General features: G+C 42.7%; 1 protein-coding gene across 2 annotated transcripts in view; it reads left to right on the forward strand.

Annotated features, from left to right (window-relative positions):
- Nucleotides 1-22080, forward strand: part of rbpjl (recombination signal binding protein for immunoglobulin kappa J region-like) — a 28996-nt gene extending 6916 nt beyond the window's left edge. The window contains exons 3-12 of one of the 2 annotated variants that reach the window (XM_024262865.2): nt 2986-3099; nt 3265-3335; nt 3429-3529; nt 10828-11005; nt 11265-11402; nt 13310-13410; nt 17976-18116; nt 18719-18874; nt 19018-19121; nt 21537-22080. In XM_024262865.2, the coding sequence (XP_024118633.1) occupies nt 2986-3099; nt 3265-3335; nt 3429-3529; nt 10828-11005; nt 11265-11402; nt 13310-13410; nt 17976-18116; nt 18719-18874; nt 19018-19121; nt 21537-21843 (1411 nt within the window). In that variant the 3' untranslated portion in view covers nt 21844-22080. Of the gene's footprint in view, nt 1-2985; nt 3100-3264; nt 3530-10827; nt 11006-11264; nt 11403-13309; nt 13411-17975; nt 18117-18718; nt 18875-19017; nt 19122-21536 lie in introns of both variants that reach the window. The other variant, XM_024262864.2, reaches the window with a different exon arrangement.
- The last annotated feature ends 5068 nt before the right edge of the window (nt 22081-27148 follow it).

The following is a 27148-nucleotide window of genomic DNA, read 5'->3' on the forward strand; positions in this document are numbered from 1 at the left end:
GAGTTGTACTGTCTTATTGCACGAGGGACAAAAGAGTCATTACCTTACTCTGATGACTTGCATCGAATTGAATTAGCCAGGGATGCATAGTCCGGACAGTAACTGCTGATAGCCAGCCTCAAGCAGACTTGCAGATGCTCATCAGTCATGGTGGAACAGTACTTGGACTTGGTGATCTTCATGTGGGAAAAGGCTGACTCACATAAATAAGTGGAGCCAAATAATACAGTCAAGAAGGTAGCACATTTTCTGATGTTGGGGTACTTGTCCTCTGTGAGTAAGTTCCAGAATTGTCCATGAGCTCTGGCCTTCAGCTCAATGTCGACTTGAAGTGTCAGAATCTCATCCTCCACTCCAGAAGAGTTCAGGTGACACAGTGTTGCAACTTTTGATGCCAGTGAAACAACCTCAGCATCTTCCTGGAAAGGGTAGCACATGAATGTAGCGACTGGCTCGAGTACACCAAAGTCTTGAAAGCGTCTGTCGAACTCTGACAGACAACTGTCAATTTGCTTTATGTAGCGTGCACTGTCCAGCTGCGCACATGACGGCTCTGTGTCTCCAGCTCTGCTGCGAGATTCTGGAAGTTTGCCAAATCATGGCGGTGGAGCTTTGAGGAGAGATGTTGCATTCTGTGTTTGAAAGCATTAACTGAGCTGATCATATTGATCACAGTTTTGTCCTTTCCTTGCAGCTCTAGGTTAAGGTCTTTCAGCATGCTGGTCAGATCGGTTGAAAATGCCAAGTCCAGCAGCCACTGATGGTCATTTAGTTGGCTATAATCTGCACGTTCACCTTCACGGAAAAACTCCTTGATCTCCAGCAACAGCTCTCGAAATATTTGCAGGAATTTCCCCCGACTTAGCCATCTCACAACGGTGTGCAACAACCACTCTGAGTGGTCGCACTCAGCTGTCTCCAAATGTGCACGGAACAGCCGTCTTTGAAGAGATCTGGCCCGAATAGAACAGGCGATCTTCGTTGACACATCCATTATCTCTTTCATGTTGAGCATTTTTGCACATAATGCTTGTTGGTGTATAATACAGTGGTAATTGAGGAAGTCCGGAAAATCATCGTCCTCCCTGCACTTGGCGATAAATCCATTTAAGCGGCCAACCATGGCGGGTGCGCCATCCGTGGTGATGGACACCAATGTGGTGACTGGGAGGTGTGTTTTCTCGATAAAGTTTTTGAAAGACTGAAATATGTCCTCTCCTCGCGTGTGTTCTGTCATGGGCAGTACTGTTAACAGCTCCTCTTTTGCAGTCATGTCAGTAAACACCATCCGAATAAAAATGCACAATTGTGCTGTGTCACTCACGTCTGTAGACTCATCCATCTGCAGTGAAAAACACTCACAATCTGCGATGTCCTTCCAAAGTTGCTGGGTCAAATCCTCAGCCATGGCTTCACTGCGCCGTGTTACTGTACTTCTTGATGGCTGGAGAGCTTTGATCGAAGCTAGTATTTCTGGTTTGTTTTTAAAGTCTCTGACTGGCTGCTTCAACAAATCCTTCTTTTACCATCTCTCCATCCTGGAAGGATTTCTTGTTTTTAACGATGAAGCGACTCACCCGGAACGATGCTTCAGTAGCTTCATTGCCTTTGAAGTTATCTGTGTGAAAAATGACTGCTGTCCGGACAGCTGAGATTTTAGTTCCTTCACCTTTCTCCTTCTCAGCTCGCTTTTCGGAGGGAACTTGGTGTCATTGTTTCTATGAACAGTCCGAAAGTGGCGCTCCACATTTCCCTTCTTCGGTAAAGCAATTGTACACTGACAGATGAGGCAAACGCACTTCGAAAATGCCATTGTGAAAAAAGAAGTCCTCCTACCACTCCGTATGGTAGTGGTAGGTCTTTGTTTTTTTACTTGGTCCAGCTTTTCCACTAATTTTATCCCCTTTCTTACTCGCTAGCTTGTTAGAGTTTTGCTGCACTTAGCGCAATTGTATACGCATGCGGAGTGACGCGTGTCAGAGAAAGGGGAACCTCAGGAGGAAACACCCGCTGAATTTGGACACAGCCATTGTGAGGACTGTTGATAGGCTAGCGCCAACTTTTTTTTTCAATGCCATGCAATCTATCCACAATGCTTTTGCGATCGACGTAATGGAGACCCCTGCTTTAAAGCTTCATGCAAAAGCTTCAAGTGAAAGATTTTAGTACAAAAACATTTTTGATAAAACAGAAGAACTCAAACTCACGACTAAAACTGAGCCCCCCCCCTGCATACGCTTACTTGCACGCACTGCGCAACTCGCCTTTTCTCCTCTACTCCCCACCCCCGCCCTGCTCTCTGCGCAATGCTCCTCTTTGTTTTTGTATTTTTTCATGGAAGTACTTGTATGAATCATGTTCACAACTTCTCTGAAATGTTCATCTGAATGGATGATCTTGTAAATTTCTGACTGTTCAAAAGATGAGATTTGTTTGTGAAAGTTACATCTCTCTGCAGACAGGGCCGGTGTGTAGGGATCACCTGTTATTCCGTCTGTTCTTCTGTCCCTGCTCTTGTCCCATCACTTTGCAGAGAGAGGTTCCACATGCAACTTTTCTCGTTTTACATGCCACCAGACTGCTTTTGGCGCTCAATCCAGAGAATCTGGTTGATTTTCAAAAATTTCCCAGCCTGGGATGAATAAAGTATTGCTATTCTAAAATAAGAAATTTCCAACTCAAAAAAAATAAAAACTGGAATAATTTATTAGTTCTTCCGCAGCCTGGTGGCAAGGGGTCCACAGACCGGTACCGGTCCGCGGATCGGTGGTTTGGGACCACTAATCTAGGGGGCCGGATAGAATTACCCAGAGGGCCGGATCCAGCCCCCTGGCTTTGACTGTTACAAGTCCTTCAAAGCTTTATAAATGCTGTGACTTTTCTCTGGTCATATGATAAAAAGGAAAATCCGTTTTTCGTTTCGGATGACCAGCTCCAGCTCGTACTCATGAGCTCCATGTTCAGTACCTCCTGTTTCCTCCACAGGAGAACCGGTCCGGGGTTTCAGGGCAGTGAGGACCTGAGAGTGGCCCCCGCGGACCAGAGCGTCGTCATTCTGCACGCCAAGGTCGCCCAGAAGTCCTACGGCAACGAGAAGCGGTCAGACTCAGCTTTGAGCCTCTCATTACTGAAACAGCAAGCAAAGAAAAAAAACTCAGAATGAAAAGCTGCCAAAATAGATCTCAGCTGCTGTTTTATCAGACTGTATCAGTAAACAGATGGAGCGTTTCTGATCAGATGTTCGCTTCTGACTCGGTTCTGCAGGTTCTTCTGTCCTCCTCCTTGTGTTTACATCAGCGGGCAAGGATGGAGATCCACGCCGGACCACATGAAGGGTAATCCACATAAATCTGGGTTCCACCACATTGATTCACCTGGTAAGGTAATGGTTGATTGTCCCACGCTCTCCTGGTGTCCTCCTGCTGCAGGCTACGCTGACTCGGTGCATGGGTACATGTGTCTGGACAGCTCCAGCCAGTCTCAGGCTGACACCTTCAAGCTGGTGTTTGACGAACAGCCAGAGTCCAGGGTGAGAAACCTGAAAACACTACCATCAAATGTTGATGGATGAGGTTTCTGCTGGTTCCAGCAGTTCCTGCCTCCCCGCTGGAGACCTGCACAGCCGTCATCCAGCATCTCCGTGTGTCTTGGGATGCTGGGAAGTTTAATCCGCTTTTAATGCGATTAGTTTTAGATTATTGCAGGGTTTTTTTCACTGAACATTTTTCCCACAGCAGGATTGTCAGAATTCCTCTGCAGGGTTGAGACTGGAAGTTTCCAGAAGGAAAGTTCAGATTCACTCACCAGGAAAGAAAGTGCAGGAAAAGGGCAAAGCTCAGAGTTCTTCACACTTCCTGACCCCTAACAACAAGCAACTATTGCCATAAAAACTGACAGTGTTGCCTAGCCACACAGCAAGCATGTCTGCTCCAAAGTCTCTGAGCTGAAAGTTTCTGATGTTGGTTTTAAAATAAAACTAGATTTATTATGTTTGACATTCAAACATGAGCTTCTTTCAAGTGTTGAAACTTTTTCTCAGGAGCTTAAATCTTCATTAAACTCTGAAGGTCATGTGACAAAACACACCTGCATTCATCATCAACTCACATTTCAGATCCAATCGTCCAGCTGGAATCTTAGATCTTTTGTTTAGTAATAAAAATAACACCAGGTTACTGGAGAGGAGAGTCCGTCCGATAGTCGAACCTCAGATATAAGAACAACAGTGCGGTTTCCGTCCTGGTCGTGGAACAGTGGACCAGCTCTACACCCTCTTCAGGGTGCTGGAGAGTTTGTGGGAGTTTTGTCATCCAGTCCATATGTGTTTTGTGGATTTGGAGAAGGCGTTCGACCGCGTTCCCCATGGTGTCCTGTGGAGGGCGCTCTGGAAGTATGGGGTCCGGGGAGCCTTACTCAGGGCTGTCCGGTCTCTGTATGACCGGAGCAGGTGCTTGGTTCGCATAGCCGGCAGTAAGTCAGAACCGTTTGTGGTACATGTTGACTCCGGCAGAATAGTCTTTATGGACAGAATTTCTTGGCGCAGCCAGGGGCCAGAGGGGATCTGGTTTGGGGACCACAGGATTTCATTCTGCTCTTTGCAGATGATGTTGTTCTGTTGGCTCCATCAAGCCGGGATCTCCAGCATGTATTGGAGCGGTTTGCAGCTGAGTGTGAAACAGCTGGGATGAGGGTCAGCACCGCTAAGTCTGAGGCCATGGTTCTGGACTGGAGAAAGGTAGTTTGTCCTCTCTCTGTGGGTGGAGTGCTCCTGCCTCAGGTGGAGGAGTTTAAATATCTTACGGTCTTGTTCATGAGTGATGGAAGATCGGAGAATGAGACCGACAGACGGATTGGAGCGATGTCCTCCATTATGTGGTCGCTGCACTGGTCTGTTGTGATGAAGAGAGAGCTGAGTCAGAAAGCAAAGCTCTTAATTTACTGATCTTCTTTCCAGGACTCACCTATGGTCATGACCTCTGGGTCATGACTGAAAAACAAAATAAAAGATAAACAAAATCAAGATATAAGCTTCAAAATATAAGTTTCCTTTTTTTTTAAAGATAAACAAAATTAACTTCTATTGTTAATTTTGTTTATCATTTGTTTTTAATATTTTTGTTATTGTTGTAATTATTGCAGATTGCACTGAGGGATGAGAGGAAAGGAATTTTATCTGTGCTGTTTATCTTGGATTTTCAGCATATTTGACAATAAAGCTGACTTGACTTGACTTGACTTGACTTGAAAGAACGAGACCCCGACTACAAGCGGCTTAAATGAGGATCCAGAGGGTGGCTGGGCACTCCCTTAAGGTGCATTCCCACCGAACGCGATTCGGGCGGCAGAGGCAGCAATCTCCAATGTTATTTAATGGTCTGGACGAGCTCTGAAGCGAATTGAAGCCCCATGGCGCGATGTTAGCGTCCAGTGCGTCACGAAGATTGACTAGGAACTGAAACCAAAGAACCGCTTTGGCACTGGAACCGCATAAAACCCAATCAGTGCCCAACAGATCAGTAGTTCTCGCTCCCGTGGTGCAGCTCATTCCCTCCATAAACCGGCAGTGATGCTGCGGGGGTTGCCAGTTTGGGTCTCATCAAAACAATAAAAAAGGAAAAGGTCTCCTATTTTTATATTCTCCCCTCCAGATTAATCCGAAACAGAGAGCCTTCAATCTGAATCACGGAGACACACAAATGTTGCAGAAGCATCTGTCATACAGACACAGCCCCCTGGACCAGGAAAATCTTTTAATAATAATCATAACTCAAACATGGAGACATGATTACTGATGTTTTTGTAGAAATCTTCACAATAAATAAACCTTATTCCTCGACATTATATTTGTCTTCCATTCGTTCTAAGTGAGACATCAACAGAAAGAGCTGGTAGCTCCTCCCACATGCGGCCGGGGTGTCAGAAACACATTATTTGACAACCGGTGAGCAGAGAATTCACCGCGTGGTGAAAAAGGGGCAGGGGCACGCCAATTTTTCGCGTGAATCGCGTTCGGTGTGTATGCACCATTAGAGATAGGGTGAGAAGCTCGGTCACCCGGAAAGAGCTAGGAGTAGAGCTGCTTCTCCTCCACAACCAGAGGAGCAAGTTGAGGTGGTTCGGGCATCTGGTCAGGATGCCTCCTGGACTCCTCCCTGGATATGGAAGCCCAAACTGTTCATAATTAAATAAATAAATACAACATTATTTAATCAAGCAACACTCCAATAAAAGTCTTTTTAATAAATAATTGACCATTTTATTATGAAATACATTTCATTAAAATTTAAATGGACCATTTTATTATGAAATGTATTTCATTTTTACTTTAAAACATAATTTTTATGTTAAAAACATTTCATAATAAAAATATATATCATAATAATTTTTTTTTCATGTTGGATATTATTATAATCATGTGGGTTTTTTTTTTTTTAGAAACTTTTTTTTCAAAATTACTGTTTTCCAAAGTGTCCTTTTTATTTCACAATGCTGTTTTTCAGAACGACGTATTTATTTCATGATGAGCTTTTTCCGAATAATAACTCTGTCTGTCAATCACTGAAAGTGGGTGGGATCTAAACGTTCATTGGCTGATCCTCTGAAATTGACTTGTATGCCTAGACTCCTGCTCTACTGTGTGTCCCACCAACCCAGTCTCCTACAAAAACATTCAGTACCCACGTTTGTCCACAGGGAAAAAGGGTCCGGGCGGTTTGTCCAAACCTACTCTAACCCAAACCTTGACGCGGGTCATCAAATCCTGCTGATTGTCCGGTTCCGGGATCGTTCCGTGCATCGGAAATGTTGATATTTCACGACTTTGGAGCCCCTTTTGGGGAGAAGTCCAGCAAAACAGACAAACTACGAACTGTATGTCCAAAATAAATGCATATCCTGATAGTAACGGCTGCATTTCTCACTAGAAATATTGTCAAAATAAACATTAGTCCACAAAACATTTTATTCTGAGGGATTTTCCACCGAAAAAGAGTGAATATCCCACCGTGTTTTTGCTAGCAACAGGCAGAAACTCAAAAGTCACGTGATCAGTCACGTGATCCGGCGCACCTCCGTAGAAATGAATGAGAGAATAAGACGTAGCAATTCCACAATTTAGACCCGTTTCTTGTGAAACTGCTACGTTCTTCCCTGTGGACAAACGTGGGTACTGAACGTTTTTGGAGGAGACTGGGTTGCAATTTGACGCGCTAAGCTGCATACTCCCACCTAGTGTTGAGGAGTGTGTACTGCACCATCACGTTGGCTGAAGGAACACTCGATCGATGTAGTTGGTGCTGCTGCTAATGTCTGATTAAAGGAGTAGCCAATCACAAACGTGTCCCCGCCTTGTCTGGTTTGATTGACAGACAGAGTTATTATTCGGAAAAAGCTCATCATGAAATAAATACGTCGTTCTGAAAAACAACATTGTGAAATAAAAAGGACACTTTGGAAAACAGTAATTTTGAAATAGAAGTTTCAACAAAAAACCCCCACATGATTATAATAATATCCAACATGAAAAAAAATTATTATGATATATATTTTTATTATGAAATGTTTTTAACATAAAAATTATGTTTTAAAGTAAAAATGAAATATATTTCATAATAAAATGGTCCATTATTTATTGAAAAGACTTTTATTGGAGTGTTGCTTGTTTAAATAATGTTGTATTTATTTATATAATTAAGAACAGTTTGGGCTTCCATATCTGGAGAGGTGCTCCGGGCATGTCCCACTGGGTGGAGGCCCCAGGGAATACCCAGGACACTCTGGAGAGACTATGTCTTGGCTGGCCTGGGAAAGCCTCGGGGTCCCCCCAGAGGAGGTGGAGGAAGTGGCCGTGAAGAGGGAAGTCTGGGCATCTTTGCATAAACTGCTGTCCCCACGACCCGGTCCCGGAGAGCAGAAGAAGATGGATGGATGGATAAAAATGAGCAATAGAGAAAAAAGCATATTTTAGAAAAAATAGACTCTGATGCAGACTCATAGTCCATAATACAAAACATACAAAAGACACAAACACACCCATCAAAACAGACGGACTGTTTTCCTTTCAGTAAACAGTCATTCTAATGTTTCCACAGCTGTGATGTATATCGTGTGGGACTATATGCAATGTATAAGCAATAAGGTAATTATATTTACTGAATCATTCAGGCGACACAGAAGTGTAAATATTTGATTTCTTAAAACAGCCTGAGCATGCTGACTCAGGAGGATGCAGACAGTTCAGTGGCACCGGTCCCTCTGGGCCTTCTTAACACAAGTCTTAAACCATCACTATAAGACACTTTTAGTCTCTGAAGGCTTATGTATAGCTAGACCAAAGATGTGCTGTGTCCTTGTCATCTGGCAAACAGTCCGGGGTCACATGACCCACATATCTAGTTTGATTACAGACACTTCAGATATTATCAGACAGTCTCAAGTCTAGAAATGTCATATATTTGTCCTCTTTTGTACGGAATATCGTAATGACACTTTTAATGCATTCTACTTGACATCATGCCGTTCATACTCAGAACACCAGTAATGAGCTGCTGGAGTTCAGCTGAACCGCGGCTAAAGACCACCAAGTCATCAGCATACATCAGATCATTTACCACAGTACATCCAACCATGCAGCCAGTTCTACACCAGGCTAACTGCTCAGACAGATCATTCACATAAACATTAAACAGAGCAGGAGACAAAATGCGTCCTTGTCTGACTCCATTACAGATGGTGCAGACAAGCAGTTATCCCGTTTTACCTGCATAGTCTGTTGAGAGTACCAGTAGGACAAGCTGTATATTTAGGCACATTTGCATCACAGTGACATTATCAGACTTAAACCCACATTGATTGTCTGTTGAGATGGTTATATTATTGATCCTTGCCATGAATATTTGCTCAACAGCTTTAGATAGAATATTAGCAATAGGTCAATACTTGTCTGAACTACCAACTTTTCCTGTCTTATTCTTTATCACAGGAACTAAACATACTTTCATCATAGAGTCTGGGTTGAAACCATGCCTAACAAAAGAGTAAAGCATATGGCGAGAAGAGGTGCTAAATTTAAGATGCTCAGCAGAAATTTGATCCACACGTGTTGTTTCATTTTCCGAAAGCTCTTTAATCTCTTTGTGAACTTCATACGCTTTGGTAGAGTCAACAAAATCAATGTTCTCAATGTGGTATGGTTCACTCTGAAAACAGTAAAACAATGAAAATGCTGCTGCCAAATGTCTACAACCCTGTTTGAGCCAGAGATTCCTCTACAGTGTTTGGTAGAGATCGGTTGTGGTTATCAATAACTTTCACCTCTTTCCAAAAAGCTCGGGCATTATTACAAAATACTTTTATGCCTCGGAATCAACCCTTATAAGTGAATACTTCTTACCAATTAATCTTATTGTATTATTGTAATTTATATCGGTACGCTTTGTATGCTCAAAGATAAAACCCTGTCCAGGCCGGCTGGATACATTCCTGGAATATAGCATCCCTGTGAGGACTAAGGCAGACCCCAGAACGACACAGGCTCAGCTGGAAAAGAGTGAGGTTTTGTTTGCTCAAAGAGGAAATGGTGGAGAGCTGAGGATCATCCTGACCAGTAGAGGCAGTAGAGACACTACAAGAAAGATGTTAGCTATTAGCTGTTAGGCTAAAGGCTAAACCAGGCACAAGTTTTCAGAGTATAGCTCACTCAGATAAGCAGGAGTGTCAAACTCAATTGCACAAGGGGCCAAAATCCAAAACACACCTTAGGTCGCGGACCGAACAGGATAAACATTTATTGAACACTCTAACACTACATTTTTAAACTTTAAAACCGTAACTTTTTAACATAATTATGATATGTAGCATTACCTGCGATGATGCTAGTGTGAATGCTATAAGCTGAATTTGGCCGCTGAAGATGCTGAAATTGATAGCTGAAAAAACTGAAGCTGATAACTGAAAACACTGAAGCTAATAGCTGAAAACAATGATGCTGATAGCCAACTAAAATATTAGCTTAATGCTAAATTGGCTTAAAAAACTTAAAAAAAAAAAAAAACGTAGGTTAGTTAAAACAGCTAGCATATAGCTAAACTCCAAAATAGCCTAAAAACTGAAAAAAGCCTAAATTAGCCAAAACAGCTAGTAGGTAGGTGAAATATTAGCTAAACTCCAAACTGCAAAAAAAAAAAAAATGGACAAAAAAAAAATAATTTGTCCCGTGAAGTGTCTGAACTTAAAGAAAAGCAGAAATGATATTCTTTTGAAATGTCATTCTATAAAAGTTTTTAAAATTATTTCAGTGTCAAGTTAAGTCACGTGGATCCCTCAGTGATGCTCAAATTGATATTAACTGTGTTTGTGTCTGAACGTGTTCTTATGTTTTCACATGAAAGCTCCAACCTGGCCTCATATTTCCTTCTTTTTGTCTTTATGGACACACATTCCTGCTTGAAGTAAAGTACTGACTATCTCACCATGCCCTCTATTTTACTTTCTCAGTTCAACAAAGTGTTCAGCATTAATGATTATGACCTATTTGTTAAAATGGAAATAATTGTAGATCAATTAAACATCAGAGTAGAGAGCAGAGTCTCAAACTGTTGCAGGTAGAGACTAAAATCTTATTGGTTCCTGGTGGCTGAGTGAGAAATGCTCACCTGTCTCAGGTGAAACAGCTGCAGCCAAAGGGATTCCTAACATTAAAAGACAAACTCGATCTGATCATGATGAACTGCAGTTACAGTTCTTTCGTGGAACATGTATTCATGTATTCGTGTTTTCAGCTCTGAGTTCAGATTCTTTGCATCCATCAGTCCAACCTTGTCTGTGCAGCGGATGTTTGCCTGCGCGAAGTCGCTCTTCATCTCCGACCAGGACAAGAGGAAGCACTTCTGCCTTCTGCTGCGACTCTTCCTGGGCAGCAGACAGGAAGTGGGCTCCTTCCAGAGCCGGATGATCAAAGTCATCTCCAAACCGTCCCAGAAGAGACAGTCTTTGAAGAACGCTGACTGTGAGTCACATGCTTCTGTCCAACACAGCGGCTTTGTTTTCCACCACCTCTAGTTCTACACACTCAAGGGTCAGAGGTGAACGAGGCCGACTGAGATCCTTCTTCATCTGCACCATCGTGTTTAGCCAGAACCCCAAGCAGACTTAGTGTTGGGGGGTTACTGGCAGGCCAGAGAATACATTGAACACAAAGACTTTCTGACCATCTAATAAAAGCTTCTGCAGCAGAATGAGAAGGAATCACTGTGACTCTCTTCCAGTGTGCATCTCCTCCGGCTCCAGAGTGGCTTTGTTCCACCGTTTGCGCTCGCAGACCGTCTCCACGCGCTACCTCTCAGTGGACAGAGGAGCGTTCGTCGCCAGCGCCAGGCGGTGGACGGCGTTCACCATCACCACAGGTACCACTTAATATTATTAAATAGTGTTTTACAAAATCAGAGTAAAAGTCATAAAGCTGCCCCCCAATAACCTGAGCTTATTTCACATAATGAGCCTGACTACAAAGCATGGGGTCGGTAGCCTCATGATGTGTTGCTGCAGCATCCTGAAGGTTCAGTGTGAAGGTCAAACCTCTGAGCTGGACCTCAGTCTCAGGAAGATTCTGAAAACAAAGATCAACAAGTTTCTCTCAATTCCAGCAGCCAGTGATGTATGGTGAGGTTCACGGCTGGTGAGGCACCGACGTCATCAGTCAGATTTACAGACATATGAACCCTACAGAGCAGCTCATTCACCATTTCACCAGTGACGTGTCTAAACAAATTCTTGAGTTTAGGGGTTTTTAAAAGAAATCTTCTATTTAGAAATTGATGCTAAACAATATTAAAGAGTAACTGGACGGCTGAACTTAACCTGCTGCCAGTAATTTATGTAGTTTTTAATTTTTCATCAATATTTTATTTACATTGGACAAAGGCAAATACAAGTAGAAATAAGTCACTATGAAAATAGTTGAAAATAACATTTCTTCTGCTTATAAATTAAGTTTACTTTAGTAAACCATCATTGTATTTTCCTCACTACTGGTGTTAAGATAATCCAAAAACACTGTTGTCCAGCAGATGATAATATATGCTTCAAATTGCATTGATTACATTTTATCTAGTCAAATTTGTGAATTTATGTCTAAGAATCTCCTCAAACCGTATAATAAACTGTAAAGTTTATCTTCTGACATTACACTAAACAGGCTTGTGTGATCCATGAATTCTCTGGGGCGAAATATTAGTGAAAAGATTGATTTTCTTTAAGATCTGCTTGTTAAAAAAAAAAAGAAGAAACAAACGTAACGCTAAAATGAAACTTGTGATTGAAAAATCAAAGATAGGGCGAAAGCGAGGTGAGGCATTACGCATCTAAAAACATTTTAATTGCAAACACAAAAATATTTTTTTAAATGAAAATATTAAATATTATCATTTACAAATGTGATTTTTTTTTAACACTTTACGTTTTGTCTGCAACTTAGAACATTTTTATCTCAGAACTGGGACTTTTGCTTGAAATATGGTGGCATAAAAATCATTCCATACTAATTCTATTATTCTTTAGTCGCAATGTCACATTCACCGGGCTCACCAGCGCCCTCTGCCTTGTGGCATGTGTACTGTGGTGCAGCAGGCGGACTGTCTCACCTAATGTATTTTTAAAGCACATTTTTATTGGACAAAAAAACTAAATTAGTCACAAACTGGCATCAATGTAATCAGACAGAAGGACGAGAGATAAGCAAATTAAATCGTTTTAAAATAAAGGACTTTTATGATCAAAAACATGCTTCATAGGTTAATTGGTGACTCTAAATTGCCCCTAGGTGTGAATGTGAGGGTGAATTTGTGTGTGATTAAGGCCCTGCGACAGACTGGAGACCTGTCCAGGGTGTACCCCGCCTTCGCCCATCAGTAGCCGGGATAGGCTCCGGCCCCCCAGCGACCCCAAATGGGACAAAGCGGTCAAGAAAATGGATGGATGGATGGACTTTTATGATGATAGAAAGACCGAAACTATACGGCGCATGCATCAGCTGCAGCTACAGTCAATGAGTGCGGCGCTGGGGAGGCGGGGCTTCAGCTGCAGCAGCCACCCCTGTTTGCCGTATTTGAACAGGAAACTCGGAAATTTTCTTCTTTTTTACTGAAGAAACGTTGAAAACCCCCACAGAAAAAGGTATGTCAGTTCAGTATCAGTTCGTCTGTGGTTTCTGGACTCAAAACTTCCTGATTGTTTCACAGAAGCAGAAACTTTTAGAGGTTAAAGGTCAGTGTGGGCGAGTCCGACTGCAAACGCCTGTGTGTTTTCTCTGCAGTGGATGACCACGGAGGCCTGGTGATGAGCGAAAGCTTCATCTGTTACGGCTTGCTGGTCCAGTTAGTTTGTACTGAGTCCGGAGTGGCCCTGCCACCCATGGTAGGAACCTCACACTCACGTGCACATAAACTGCTGGTCTAACTCTAAATGTTTGCTGGAGAGAGAAAATGTTGAAGTTTTTCTACGGGTGTGCTGCGGCCACAGGTCATCGTGAAGACGTACAACAGCATCACCCGTTCATCACAAGTGTGGAACTTCCAGTATGCTTAAGAATACTTCATGATACACTTACCACATGCATGAGAATGGTACATTGTATTTTCATGACGTCTATAGAACAAGCTGGAAGAGACTCAGGATCAGGTCTGAGCGGTGAGTCCAAGATCTCTCAGCAGAGCTCCATCTCAGATCTTCTTTGAAGGGCTCAGATAATTTCTAATGACAATAGAAATGAAGGAATGAGAAGGCTGTGTGGCCAAGACACACGTGTGTCAAAGTCAAGGCCTGGGGGCCAGATCCGGCCCTCCGAGTAATTCATCTCTCCAGATCATTTTATTTTATTGTTATTAATGGTCCGATGTTATCTTGAGCTCATTTCTAACTTGTATAATTTTGACATATTTTTATGGAGAGTAAAATATTGAAAGTTATTTAAGGTTTAAGTTGTTTTATTCTGGAATAATATTTCTGTCTTTTTATTATTCATAATTATGTTAAAAAGTTACTGTTTTAAAGTTTTAAAAATTGGCATTCTGTTAGCTTTTTAGACTATTTTGGCATTTACTAAGATTTTTTTAGGCTGTTTTAGAGTTTAGCTATTTGTTTCCACTACATGTTTTGGCTAACCTAAGTTTTTTTTGTATATATATAGCTATCAGCTTCAGTGTTTTTAGCTATCAATCTTACCATCTTCAGTTATCAGCACTAGCATCTTCAGTGGCCAGATTCAGCTTAGAGCATTCACACTTGCATTATCTAGGGTCTGCAGCCTGCATCTCCGGAACCACATGTGGCTCTTTTAGCGCTCCATTGTGGCTCTCTGGCTAAAAAAATGGTTTTTATTTCGAAAGTAGCTGTAAAAGTAAAAGTAAGTAGTAAAGTACAAAAAAGAAATTTAATCTATGACTCTGTGAGGCTCCTGACCATGGTAGTGCAATTCTCCAACAAGGTGTTCTGCTATTACTAAGTCAGACTGAAACATTTTGACAGATTTATTTAAGTCAAGTGGTGGTCAGTAAATGCAACCAGAGTTTATATTTTTGAACACATTCAAAGATTTCACATGAAAATGTCCCTTAATTTCTAATTCAATTGTAGTTAATTGGATTTGCTGGCTGAGATGCACCACAAAAGGTAGAATACATTTTTTTTTTTAAATTACTGACATCAGACCACACATTTCTACATTTTCTGCATTGAGACGTGGTTAAGGATGTCTTATTTTGAAAGGAATTAAGGAATGTCAAAAATTATAAACTGTTTAAAATTTTGAAAAAAGGCTATTTTGCCGTTATGTTTAGGTTTTATTTATGCAGAAAATCAACAATTAATTTATAGTTATCATAATAGCAACAATTGAATATTAGTGCAAATTATTGTCTTATTTTTCTAAAGTGTGATTTAAGACTTTGTGACTCCTGCTGGGTTGTAGTCGGTGAGAAACCGGCTCAAATGACTCTTTAAGTGTGAAGGGTGCAGACCCCTGATCTAGTTCATAATTATGTTAAAAAGTTACGGTTTTAAAGTTTTTAATTTAGTTTTAGAGTGTTTACTAAATGATGATTCTTTTCGGCCCGTGACCTAAGGTGTGTTTCTGCCCCTTGTGTGATTCGGTTTGACACCCCTGGGCTAAAAGGAAGAGTTGGAGAAACACAAGAGAAGAAACTTTCTGAGGAATTGAAAGAATCCGACAGAATCCAGACGCGGCGCTGGGTGATCACGCAGCATTTCAATGTTTAAGATTAGTTAAGCTTTAGTTAACCTTAAGTTAAATCAAAGAAAAAGTCAACATTTTCCAGAATCTTTTTTTTTTTTTACATTTTGAGAGTTTTTCTTCTTTCACATGAATCAGTTTTGATCCCTGAATTGAAGAACATCTCCAACCGTCTTTGGGAAGCGTTCCTGCGATCAGAACCGTGTAAAAGTGGCTGCTGGCGTCTGATCGTGAGAGCGTTACTCCCTCAGGATGATCACGAGCCTGCAGTTCTGACAGACGTACGTCTGTGCAGGAGTTATGGAATGTTTTAATCCTTCAAAATATTGTTGGGGTTCCTCTAAGGTCCAGTTTCAGTTACACTTGGAGGAAGTACTTCCTGAACTGTTGACATAAGAACCTTCACCGCGGGTTTCTCTGCACAATACACCTCTGTAGTTTTGTCTCAGAGCCGTGGCTGCACAGTTTGTTTGAAGGAGACTTCCCTCTGAAGTTCTAACTGTGCTGGAGGACGTATGGACCATGAAGTCCATGTGGACCTGCTGCCTTCAGTATCAAATCAAAACCTTTAATATCCTGTGTGCTGCTGGGTTCATAAAGACAGAATTTCTCCTGTTGCAGCTCAAAGCTTCAGAGACGATGAAAACAGGTAACGTATGAGGACAGGTACAGTCAAAGTACAGCAGATCTCTCCTCCTCAGCCGGGGGGGAGTCCATGTGGTCCTCATAAAGTGAGGATGTTCTCCTTCTGTACATTCTGTACATTTCAATGGGGAGTAGCTGCTGAACCCTTTCTGCTGAATATGATTCTAAACTCAGAATCTGTTTAGAGTCACACTGTTTTTATTATAGTCCTTGTTACGTGAGGTGAAATAAAACTGGATACTGGATCACATTTATTCATAAAATCTGGCAAAAATACAAGATAAAAGTTGCATTCAGGAACATGACCACCAGGAAACTGTCCAGCATGTAGGTGCAGTGCATTTGTTTTTGATGGAACAGTGAGATTCTCACTGAGATATAAGTGAATCTCTGACTTCTATCTTTATTTGGTAGCATCTTGAGGAGTCTGGAATAAAGTTTTTGACTAACACCTGGATCTAGTTTGGTGTCACACGTTTTTAGCATCGCACCTTTTTGGCGTCACACCTGTTTGGTGTCACACCTGTTTGACATTATACATTTTTGGTGTCACACCTGTCTGACATCATACCTGTTTAGTGTCATACCTGTTTGGCATCACACCTGTTTGACATCATACCTTTTTAGCATTGCACCTGTTTGGTGTCACACCTGTTTGACATCACACCTGTTTGGCGTCACACCTGTTTGACATCACACCTGTTTGGCATCATACCTGTTAGACATCAGGCCTGTTTTGCATCACACCTGTTTGACGTCACGCCTGTTTGACATCACACCAGTTTGGTGTCACACCTGTTTGCGGTCACATCTTTTCGGCATCAAATCTGTTAGACGTCACACCTGTTTGGCATCACACCTGTTTGACATCACACCAGTTTGACATCACACCTGTTTGGCATCACACCTGTTTGACATCATACCTGTTTGACATCACACCTGTTTGGCATCACACCTGTTTGACATCACACCAGTTTGGCACCACACCTGTTTGACATCATACCTGTTTGACATCACACCTGTTTGGCATCATACCTGGATGGTATCACACCTGTTTGGCGTCACACCTGTTAGACATCAGGCCTGTTTTGCATCACACCTGTTTGGCGTCACACATGTTTGGCGTCACACCTGTTTGACGTCACACCTGTTTTGCGTCACACCTGTTTGGCACCACACCTGTTTGATATCACACCAGTTTGGTGTCACACCTGTTTGCCGTCACACCTTTTCGGCATCAAATCTGTTTGACGTCACACCTGTTTGGCACCACACCTGTTTGACATCACACCAGTTTGGCACCACACCTGTTTGATCCCTCCAGACTATTGGGGGCGGGGCCTCTGAATATGCGTTTCCCCTATTATGGTGAATATAGTCTGAGTGTTTAGATGTTTGTAGTCAGATAGTTTATAAAACTGTGAAAGCTTTTTCTAAAACCAACTAACACCAATGAACAGCTCTCCTACTGGGAGTCTCCTGAAGGGATTGTGCTTCTTCTCTGTTTCATACTTTTTTGGTTGGATTTTGAGTTTCAGCTGCAGAAGCGGTGAAGGAGGTGAAACATCTCTTAACTCTCTTCTCTTCAAACTGTGAGATAAACTGAAATGTAATCAGACTAAATGGACCTTATTGATAAAACATGAGGACATGGATGCAGTTTAGAAATGTGTCAGATAAGTGCAGCATGTGCTAAAGACACAAAGAAATGCACAAAATGTAAAAGTATTTTTAATGATTTTTCCTGCCATAAAATGTTTATATGAATAAAACAGGGAATCAAATAAGCGATTAATTTATTACAAATACGGGTGCTTAAAATTACAGTTAGAAAAGCATTTATAAAACAGTTTTTCCCTTTAGAGAAAGTGAAATTTTGAACATTGCAGTTAAACATCATGGTATCTCGCTGTCATTTTGTTTGCATGAAATCTACATTTGGCTGCAACACCTCATTGGGCTGCACGACCAAACCATCAGCTTCAAACTTCAGGCCACAGGCATTCAGAGCTCCACAAGTTGGAGAGGATTTGATTCTCTGAAACACCAGTTCCTCTAAAGTTCATGAGATTTTTGATGCCTGCAGGTCATTCGCAAGGTCAACAAGCAGCACGCCATCTTAGATGTGGACGAACCCGTTTCCCAGCTCCACAAGGTCGCGTTTCAGTTCAGAGACGATTTCGGCTCCTTCCTCTGCCTCTCCAATGACGCCATCATACAGTACCAGGTGAGCAAGCATCCTTGTCAGCTCTGCGCTGACCCCTCCCACACTGAAACACAGAGGGAAATAGAAGTATTAGGCAATCACCCATCAATCCTTCCATCCAAGAGCAGCTGCTCTACTCTGAGCTCCCTCAGGAGGACTGAGCTCCTCTAGAGTTTAGAGGGGTTGAACTCCAGAGCCCAGGCTCGGCGTGGAGATGAGTTCGACCGCTCAACCGTTGGCACAAGCTCAGGTTCCCTCCTTCACAGAGAGGTGATGCTCCAGGTCTGAAGAGCTGAAGTCCATGACTGGGGGGTTTGGCCGCTGAGGCACCCGCCTTCAACAGCCACTCAAACCCCATTGTTCCTTTGGAGCTCTCCTGCAGGGGGTGGATCCGCCCGTGATCATCCATTTTGCAGTGTCCTACATTAAAAGCTGATAGAAGTCTGTGACGTTCTTCAGAAGTTCCTCAAAAACTTCTTCAAATTCTGTGATGAACTCGTCCGACCGAACTCATCATTTCAGTGTGACAGCCAGCAGAATGTGGACCCCCGCTGCCCTCCCCCTTCTTCACCGTCTCTGTTCTGCTTCCTGTGGTCTTCTTCTCACCATTTCCTCGCCGTCAGGCTCCGCCCAGCAGTCGGGATCCCAGCAGGGTGGTGCTGAACGACGGGTCCTGCTGGACCATCATTGGTGTGGAGGCCGTGGAGTTCACCTTCAACCAGAGTCTGGCCTGCATCCAGACCCCTGTCAGCCCTTTTCCTTCCATCTCCAGACTGGAGGTACTTCTGTCCAACATCCATCTTAACCTTCATGTGTGCCTGAATACTTCTGCTGCTCCGGCCTGGTTGGGGGTGTCGTCCATGTCAGATGGTTCTGTCCTCGCCTAAACCCTTTACAGGGTGAAACTCTGTTGTCGTTGCAGGTGAATGGGGGGGGGCATGTGGCCATGCTGGAGGTCCATGGAGAGAACTTCAGCCCCCACCTCAAAGTCTGGTTTGGCAGCAGGGAGGCTGAGACCATGTTCAAGTGAGTCCCAAAAAGATGGGAACGTTCCATCCCAAAGCAGCAAATGGTTAGAACTAATGATCCACACCCACACCAGCGTTCTAGACCAGAACGCTCATGATGACTCTGGCAGTCTATGGATCCATCTCTGAAACAATGTGAGGTCCAGAGATGGATAGAAACATCCTCAGTGCAGCCGCACCAATGAGATTAATCACTAGAGATGACACGCAGGCTTTTTACTTTTGTCCAAGATACGTAAAGAGGCACGTCATACTGGAATGGTATAAAAACAATGAGACATGGTTTAGCAGACACAGTAAACATAAACATAAAATGATTAATTTTGGTCCGATTTTAAAAAAGGAAAAAGCTCTGACCATCAGAGAAATAATTCCCAAGTCATGGCAATAATGTTTTTGTACAAAGTGCAACAAATGAGCGAAATTTCAAACTTATAAATAAATATTATACAGGTTATAATACAGGAAAAACAATGTACACCTGATCCATGGTTGTGATTTTATTCTAATCTACACACAGACTGAGATTTACATAAAACTGTTAGACTCCTCGTCTGTGTTTATAAATGGATCGTGTGTAGCCGGCATCACGGCAGACCGCAAGCGCCTGTTATATACGGGCCAGTCCGTGCCCGGATCAGCGTGACATGGTCGGATCCGGGCCTCCATCCACAACCCTGGAGCGGCGAGGTCCAGGCAGTAGCTCCTTTAAAGCACACATCAGCCGGGATTTATTATACAGCCAGAACCAGTCGCAGCGCAACGCCGCGGGATAAATTCCCTAATGCTAAATAACCCTAACGCTGGGCTGGAGGCTTTCGTTCTACAAGTGGATCCATCCAGCCTCTATCAGAAGGACTTGGACACTAACATGGCAGCGGGTAGGCGGTCTTTCATACGACACATGTCCCGGTCCGCCGGACGGAGATTCAGTTCTGATGGACTCTTCCCTCTTCACTACTGAGGAAATCCTGGTTAGTTTATTTTTCTCCACGTAGTAATCTGATTACCAGCAGGTCATCTGGTCTGATCTGAGGTCTAACACACATACAAATACCACCATCATCCTCCATAAACTAAAAGATTGATGGTCCTGACAGAAAACATGGAAACAGTGTGAAATCTAAAGCTGTCATTGACTTTAATAGACGACAAGATCATCCTAAACGTTCATTATTGAGAGTAAACTCACTCAGATCTTGTTCAAATGTTTTCTAGAAGTTCTCTTTTATCAGCTGACAGCAATAATTTACTATTGAAAAGTCACATTCTAGTTTTTCCAGATCTGTTTGTACAATTGTAACACAGTAAACAGACATCTATACCATTCCAATATGGCGTCTGACTTTGCATACACAACAAGCTAGCATGTCATCTCTAGTGATATAACTCGTTGAGCTGCAGAGGCAGATCTCCCCCTACACACAAACCCTGTTTGGGGGTCTCAGGTTCACTTCCCGCTCCACCCAACCAGAGTGGTCCATGACAAGACAGTGAAGTTCTCATTATCTCTAGGGGTTGAGTTCATGGCCTACATGGAGACTGACCTACTGTAACAGCTTTGAGTAAAACCTGATCGAACAGAGCAGATCAAAAAAGACGTCTGCTGAACGCCTGGTGAAAAGCATTTTAAAGAACAAACTCCATCCATCCATTTCTTACCCGCTGCTTCCCTCTCAGGGTCACGGGAGAACGAACCCCCAGTGAGAGAAAAAATTCACACGAGGACATTTCTGTGCTTTTATTTATATTTATTGCCTTTTAACACTAGAATGCTGAACAGTGAATCTTCAACAAAGCTAAGCTGCCAAAAATGACTAAAGTTTTGCTTTATTGATGCATCAGAGTCCATGTGTGTCCCAAAGGTTTCACGTTGACATCCTGTGAAAGCGCAGAGTCCTGACTCTGAAGGAGACGAGCATGAAGGTCTTTTCATGGTGAAAGTCTCAGGGCCTCACAGAGAACAGTCCTACCTCCAGACACAGAGACTCTGCTTCACCCCCACGTTAGCCCCTCTGGCGTCAGAGGCCACCTCAGATCCCACACCTGAAGGACCAAAGGAACGCAGCTCAGCCTCTGCGGCTGAGATGAACTCTGGGGGAGTTTCTGCAAATATCCTCCCTGAGCTCAGCCGTGTGCAGAAGAGAATCCACAAAGAGCGCTTTGTTGGAGGACGAGCCGCTGATGGCTGCGCAGGCCTTCACTGGTGACCATTCACTCCGGGGGTAGAACAAGCCTCTTAACCTATGAACTATTCTTCCAAATTGCAGTTTCAGTCTTATCCATTAAAAGTGTTTACATGTCAAACAACCTTTTGATCCGTCAGGATCTTAGTCTCAGAAACACTTGCAGCAGAACTGCAGACGCTGTTCTCGAGGAGCAGACACAAACGACCAGCATCTGTGTCTTCCAGGTCTTCCAGATCTCTGCTCTGCGTCGTTCCGGACGTTTCCGTCTTCAGTGATGGCTGGCGGCGTCTGCGGCACGTCATCACTGTCCCACTGTCCCTCATCCGGACCGACGGCCTCATTTATCGCACGTCCTTCAGCTTCACCTACACCCCTGAGCTCCACCTACCCCTGACCTCCCGAGGTCCTGCAGCGGGGGGGAGGAGGGAGGCGGGGCCAGATAGAGCCCTGGAGGAGAAGGAGGACGTCCTGTTGGAGATGATCCATCAGGAGTTCACCAAGGCCAACTTTCACCTCTTTGTGCAAAGTTAACTTGTTCAGAGTCTGTAGGAGCTGCAGAAGCAGGCGCAGATGGAAACGCAGACGCAGACGCAGCTGCAGAAATATTACATTCATCTGTCTGAGACAGAATCAAATCAAATCGACCTAAACCATTTAAAAATGTCTCAATATGTGATACATTGGCAATCAATCTTGTAAAATCCCATCTGGATTGAGACATGTTCTGTTTATTTATTCCAAGGTAAAATAAACGACCCTCCCAGCAGACACACTCGTGATGCAGCAGAAACTGATCAACCATCATTCTGGACTTTGATTGATCAAAGTCATGTGACCACACAGTGTGATAGAATGTTCTAATAATGATTATTCTGATGTGGACAAACAACTTTATCAAACTAAATTGTGAATGGATTTGACAATCATTTTTGTTTACTTGTTTGTTTGTACACAAATTTAATTTATAATCTTGAAGAAATACAAGAATCTAGAAAACTTCACTGTTCAGTAGCAGGTATTTATCTCTGAGTCACACTGGTGGAAGTTTGGGATAAAGATGTTCTGATCCATTTTAGGTGAATGGGATCTATCAGAATGTACTGATATCCACCATGAATCGGATCAGGAACCACAGATATTGAATGAAATGAATGGTTACAGCTCTGCTAACGATGGTGAACTTTTACTAAGAATAACTTTTTAAACGTAAACTTCTTGAAACAATGTTTTATCCTCACTGCAGTCATCTATCAATAAAAAAACCAATGCAGGTTCATTGTGATAACAGCAGAAACAGTTGTTAAATATCAATGTAGACATTGATTTATTTGAATTCAGACTTGAAGTTCAGACAGTTTTAGAGGAAATGTCCAAACTCCTCATTCGTCGTTGCTGCTCTGGTCACAGAGTCCCGCCGCTGCGATCACACGGTGGTCATCCTGAAGGAGAGACCCCCCAGCACCGCCACCAGGATGTGCAGGAAAACACGGCGTTACCAGAGACGTTTCCATTCACATCATTCTCATCATCAGAGTGCGTCTGAGAGGGAACCCTAACTGAAGAACCCGTTCTCCCATCAGAACCCGTTGCCCTATCAGAACCCAGTCATTCTGTCAGAACTCGTCCTTTCATAATCCCATCGTACCATCAGAATTCGTCATTCCATCAGAACCCAGACTTTCTATCAGAACCCATCATTTCGTTGGTGCAGTCCTCATCAGTGTCGTCAGTACTTCTCCAGCGCCTCAGCGGTCCAGCTTTTCCTCCATATGCATCAAAAAACATCTGAAGGAACACAGTAACATTCATTCTCATATACTTTTTATCGTTTATAAAATACTCTATAAAATACTAGAATTCCTCTGGTCTGATCATTGTTATTTATGTCCATTAATGTTTTCAACCTGGTTTGTAAAACTGATCAACCTGAACTTTACAGAGTTCCTCGTTTAGAGCTTAATTTAAAAATACAGTCTGATTCTCTAAAAGAGGATCTCTGGGAAACTGAGATGTTCTGCTGCGTCTTCAGGGAGGAGCAGCAAAGAGGTTCATGTCCGGCGTCTCTGTGATCCAACCGCCTTCTTCTGAGTACAGACTCACAGCAAAGCTCAAACCGCATCACGCTGCTTCAGTCTGAGTTCAGTTCACGGGCAGAGGACCAGCCTGAGAGGCTCTGCTGTTCTGACCAAGCCATGCAGCAGAACCACGCAGGCGTGATGGACCACCCACATGGACACGCTTCTCTGTAGAAGACCCAACTTCCTTTCTCATTCCTCACATTCCTGCTCTCAGAACCTTCATCTCCACTCAGTCAGTGTTTGGTTGAAGACATTTTCCATTCAGTTTGAATCTCTTAGCATTTGGATCTGCTGCACTGAAGCACCTGCTGGATTTCTGCTGCTCCTGCTGTCATTGGAGGTCCAGTCTCACCTGGACAGGTGGAACCAAGTTAGGTGCTACGGTTTGTGACTTCCTTCTCTGGACATCTAAGTGGAGAAGCAGGAAATAACAGGACAAAGACAAAGGACGACTTCATCCATGACTCCACTTAGACCAGGGGTGTCAAACTCAATCGCACAAGGAGCCCAAATCCAAAACACACCTTAGGTCGCGGGCCGAACAAGATAAACATTTACAGAACACAATATAACGACATTTTTAAAACTTTAAAACCGTAACTTTTTAATATAAATATAGAGTAGATATATAGCATTACCTGTGATAATGTTAGTGTGAATGCTGTAAGCTGAATCGGCGGTTGAAGATGCTAATGCTGATAGCTGAAGATGCTGAAACAGATAACTAAAAACACAGAAGTTAATAGCTGAAAAGGCTGAAGCTGATAGCCTGCTAAAATTTCAGCTAAGTGCCAAATAATCCTAAAAAACAATAAAAAACAAAAAATCTCAGGTTAGTCAAAACTGCTAGCATGTATCTGAAATTTAGCTAAACTCAAAAATAGCTAAAAAAAAAAAGAAATCTTAGTTAATACCAAAATGGTCCAAAAAGCTAACAGTATGACAATTTTTAAAGCTTTAAAACCGTAACTTTTTAACATAATTATGAATAATAAAAAGCAGGAATATTATTCCAGAATAAATCAACTTAAACCTTAAATAAATTTCAATATTTTACTCTCCATAAAAATATATATTTTCTCAACATTATACAGGTAAGAAATAATAAACTAGAAAAGTCGCATTACCTGCGATAATGCTAGTGTGAATGCATTATCGCATTAATGCGGTTGTTGTAAATCGCGTAAATTCCTTACATTTGCAGTAATTGCTTAAATTGTATAACGTGCATTAAGTGTATAAAGTGTGTAAAGTGCTTAAATTGCATTAATTAGCATAAATTGCGTAAAAAACGTAAAATGTAAGAATACCAAAAGTTCGTGCATTAATGTCCTGAACGTGCTGAACGTTTTGATACCAATATTGTAAAAGTTTTAAGGTGCAGTAAAAAGTTTTAAATTTTCCCATTGACTTAACATGGGCTGAAAATTTGCATAAATTACGTAATATCGCGAAAATTGTAAAATTTGCGAAAACCAAAAATACAAGCAGTAATGTCCTTAACGTGCTGAACGTTTTGATACCAAGATTGTGTAAATCGCATAAAGTGTGCTTGAGTTTTTACGTGCCAAAAAACGTACGGAAGAAAACGTAACTGAAGAATCTCAATAGTGTGAATGCATTGAATGCATTCACACACAATAATAAAAAAAACAGGTTAGAAATAAGAAATAATAAGATTGGGCCATTAATAACAATGAAATAAAATGATCTGGAGGGCCGAGTCGGGCCTTGACTTTGACACATGTGACTTAGAGGAAGAGACCGTCCATGACTGAAGTGTCTGAGTCTTCATGACTGCTTAGTTACTATCAGCCGTACAGGTGTGTGTGTGACCCGTACAGGTTCTTTGGGCTTTTCGGTTGTCCCGTCCGTGAAGAGTCATAGAGGAGCAGCTTCATCTTAAGGGGAGCTCAGGTGTGTCTTCCAGTTCTTATGAGGTTTGTACGGCCACCTTAAAAGACGTGATGTTGTTGTGCGTGTGGTAGTGAAAGTATTCATAAGGATAATGGAAGTTACATGCACACATGACGCACCGGTGATGCTGTCGTACGGTGTCCTTACGCTACACTCTAGTCGTTAGTGAGGCCCACGTCCCCCTTACCTGTCGTAGTAGTGTTCACTACGACCCGTACGCCTGAAGAAAATCATGAGCATTTTCTCTCTATGACCTTGATGTTTCAGGAAGGTCACCAGCTGCCCCGTACAGATTTGACCTCAGCTGGAACTGAGGCTTTGTCCAGGTCCAGGTTTCACCAACACTCCACAACGTGGCCTTCAAGTGGACTCCCATCCTAATAAGTGAGCGCCGTCACGCGTTTCCTGCGTCTAAGAATCGTTCTTCCTCCGCTCTCGGCTGTTGTTTATTTCTGCACATGAGGAACAGCAGACTTTCCTTCTCCGGACGTTTTCATCCATTTTCCTTCAGCAGGGCGGTGGTGGGGTGGGGGGGGTGTAATCTGAGTAAAGAAAACAGCTCAAACAGAAACAGTAATACGTGTTAATGAGCGCTGAACGTCATGAGTCAGCTCATTTCAGATTCTACATCAACAAACACAGAGGCCTTCCCCTCCTTCATATCCGACACGTTGCTGCTTCCTCCTGTGATCCTTCCTCCTCTCCTCCTCTTCCTCAGCCTATCAGGAGGGACAGGAGGAAGGAGACCAACCGCTCACTTGATCTCTGTCCTGTGGGACAGAACCACGTGGCGGAAACGCAGACGGCCGCCACCATTTCCCTCCGCCCCACAAATGAAGAGCTCATTCTTGGAAACACTCCTGCATTCTCCATCCAAACCCTGAACCTCCTGAGCTCGGTTACACCGACAAGTCCAGAGATCCTTTGAGCTGAAAGCTGCTGTTATGGAGCCATGAAAGATGGAGGACAGGCTGTCATCACAGAGTCATCCCCTCTAATCTGTCAGTAATTCTTTAAAGGAAAAACCAGGACAAAGACCAACAGTTTTCTGGGTCTTCCACTGTAACAGTGAGACGTCTCCTCCTCTGTCTGAACACCTCAGATGGTCTAGTCTCACACTGACAGAGCCCATCCTGGTTGGGCTGGTGCTGAAGATCTCATTCTTCAGGGCCAGCTTCTCAGAGGAAGAGACTGTCGCTGTCCGGAGAACCGAGGTTCATGACCGAACCCTTCCTCTGCCTCGTCTCTTGCCCATCATCTTTGAAGTTAGGCTGTCCCAATGTTTTTGAGGTCATCTGGTTCCTGTTCTGGTTCCAGATGCGAATGACTGTCAGATGTTCTGATTGTTCATCTGGTTCGTGCCCTTTCACTAATGTCTCCTCTCTGTCGTCAGACATAGTCTCTCCAGCGTGTCCAATAGTATACTGTATGCGTTTGCTCTTTGCGATGGGCCGATTTCTATTTCCTCCTCGACAGTGTCTGCAGACATTTGTGCACTTATTATTATTACAATTATTATTGTGACTGAAGTTTTTAGGAGTAATAATTGATGATAAATTGTCTTAGAAATCTCATATAAATTTCATTAAATCAAAAGTTTCTAGATTTACTGCTACTCTGTTTAAAATCAGGGATTTATTAAACCAAAAGAGTTTGTATCTATTTTACTGATCATTAGTTGCTCCGTATCTTTCTTATTGTGTAGAGATTTGAGGAAAAGCACGAAAAACTATGATAGAATCTTTGGTTAAACTACAAAAACGTTATTAGAATAGTTAACAGAGTTATTGTCCTCCTTAACTCCATCAGTGGGTGTGCCTGGTCGGGCCTTGTTTACATCA

Source organism: Oryzias melastigma, linkage group LG2, assembly GCF_002922805.2.
Source record: "Oryzias melastigma strain HK-1 linkage group LG2, ASM292280v2, whole genome shotgun sequence".
In the NCBI taxonomy this organism is placed as follows: domain Eukaryota; kingdom Metazoa; phylum Chordata; class Actinopteri; order Beloniformes; family Adrianichthyidae; genus Oryzias; species Oryzias melastigma.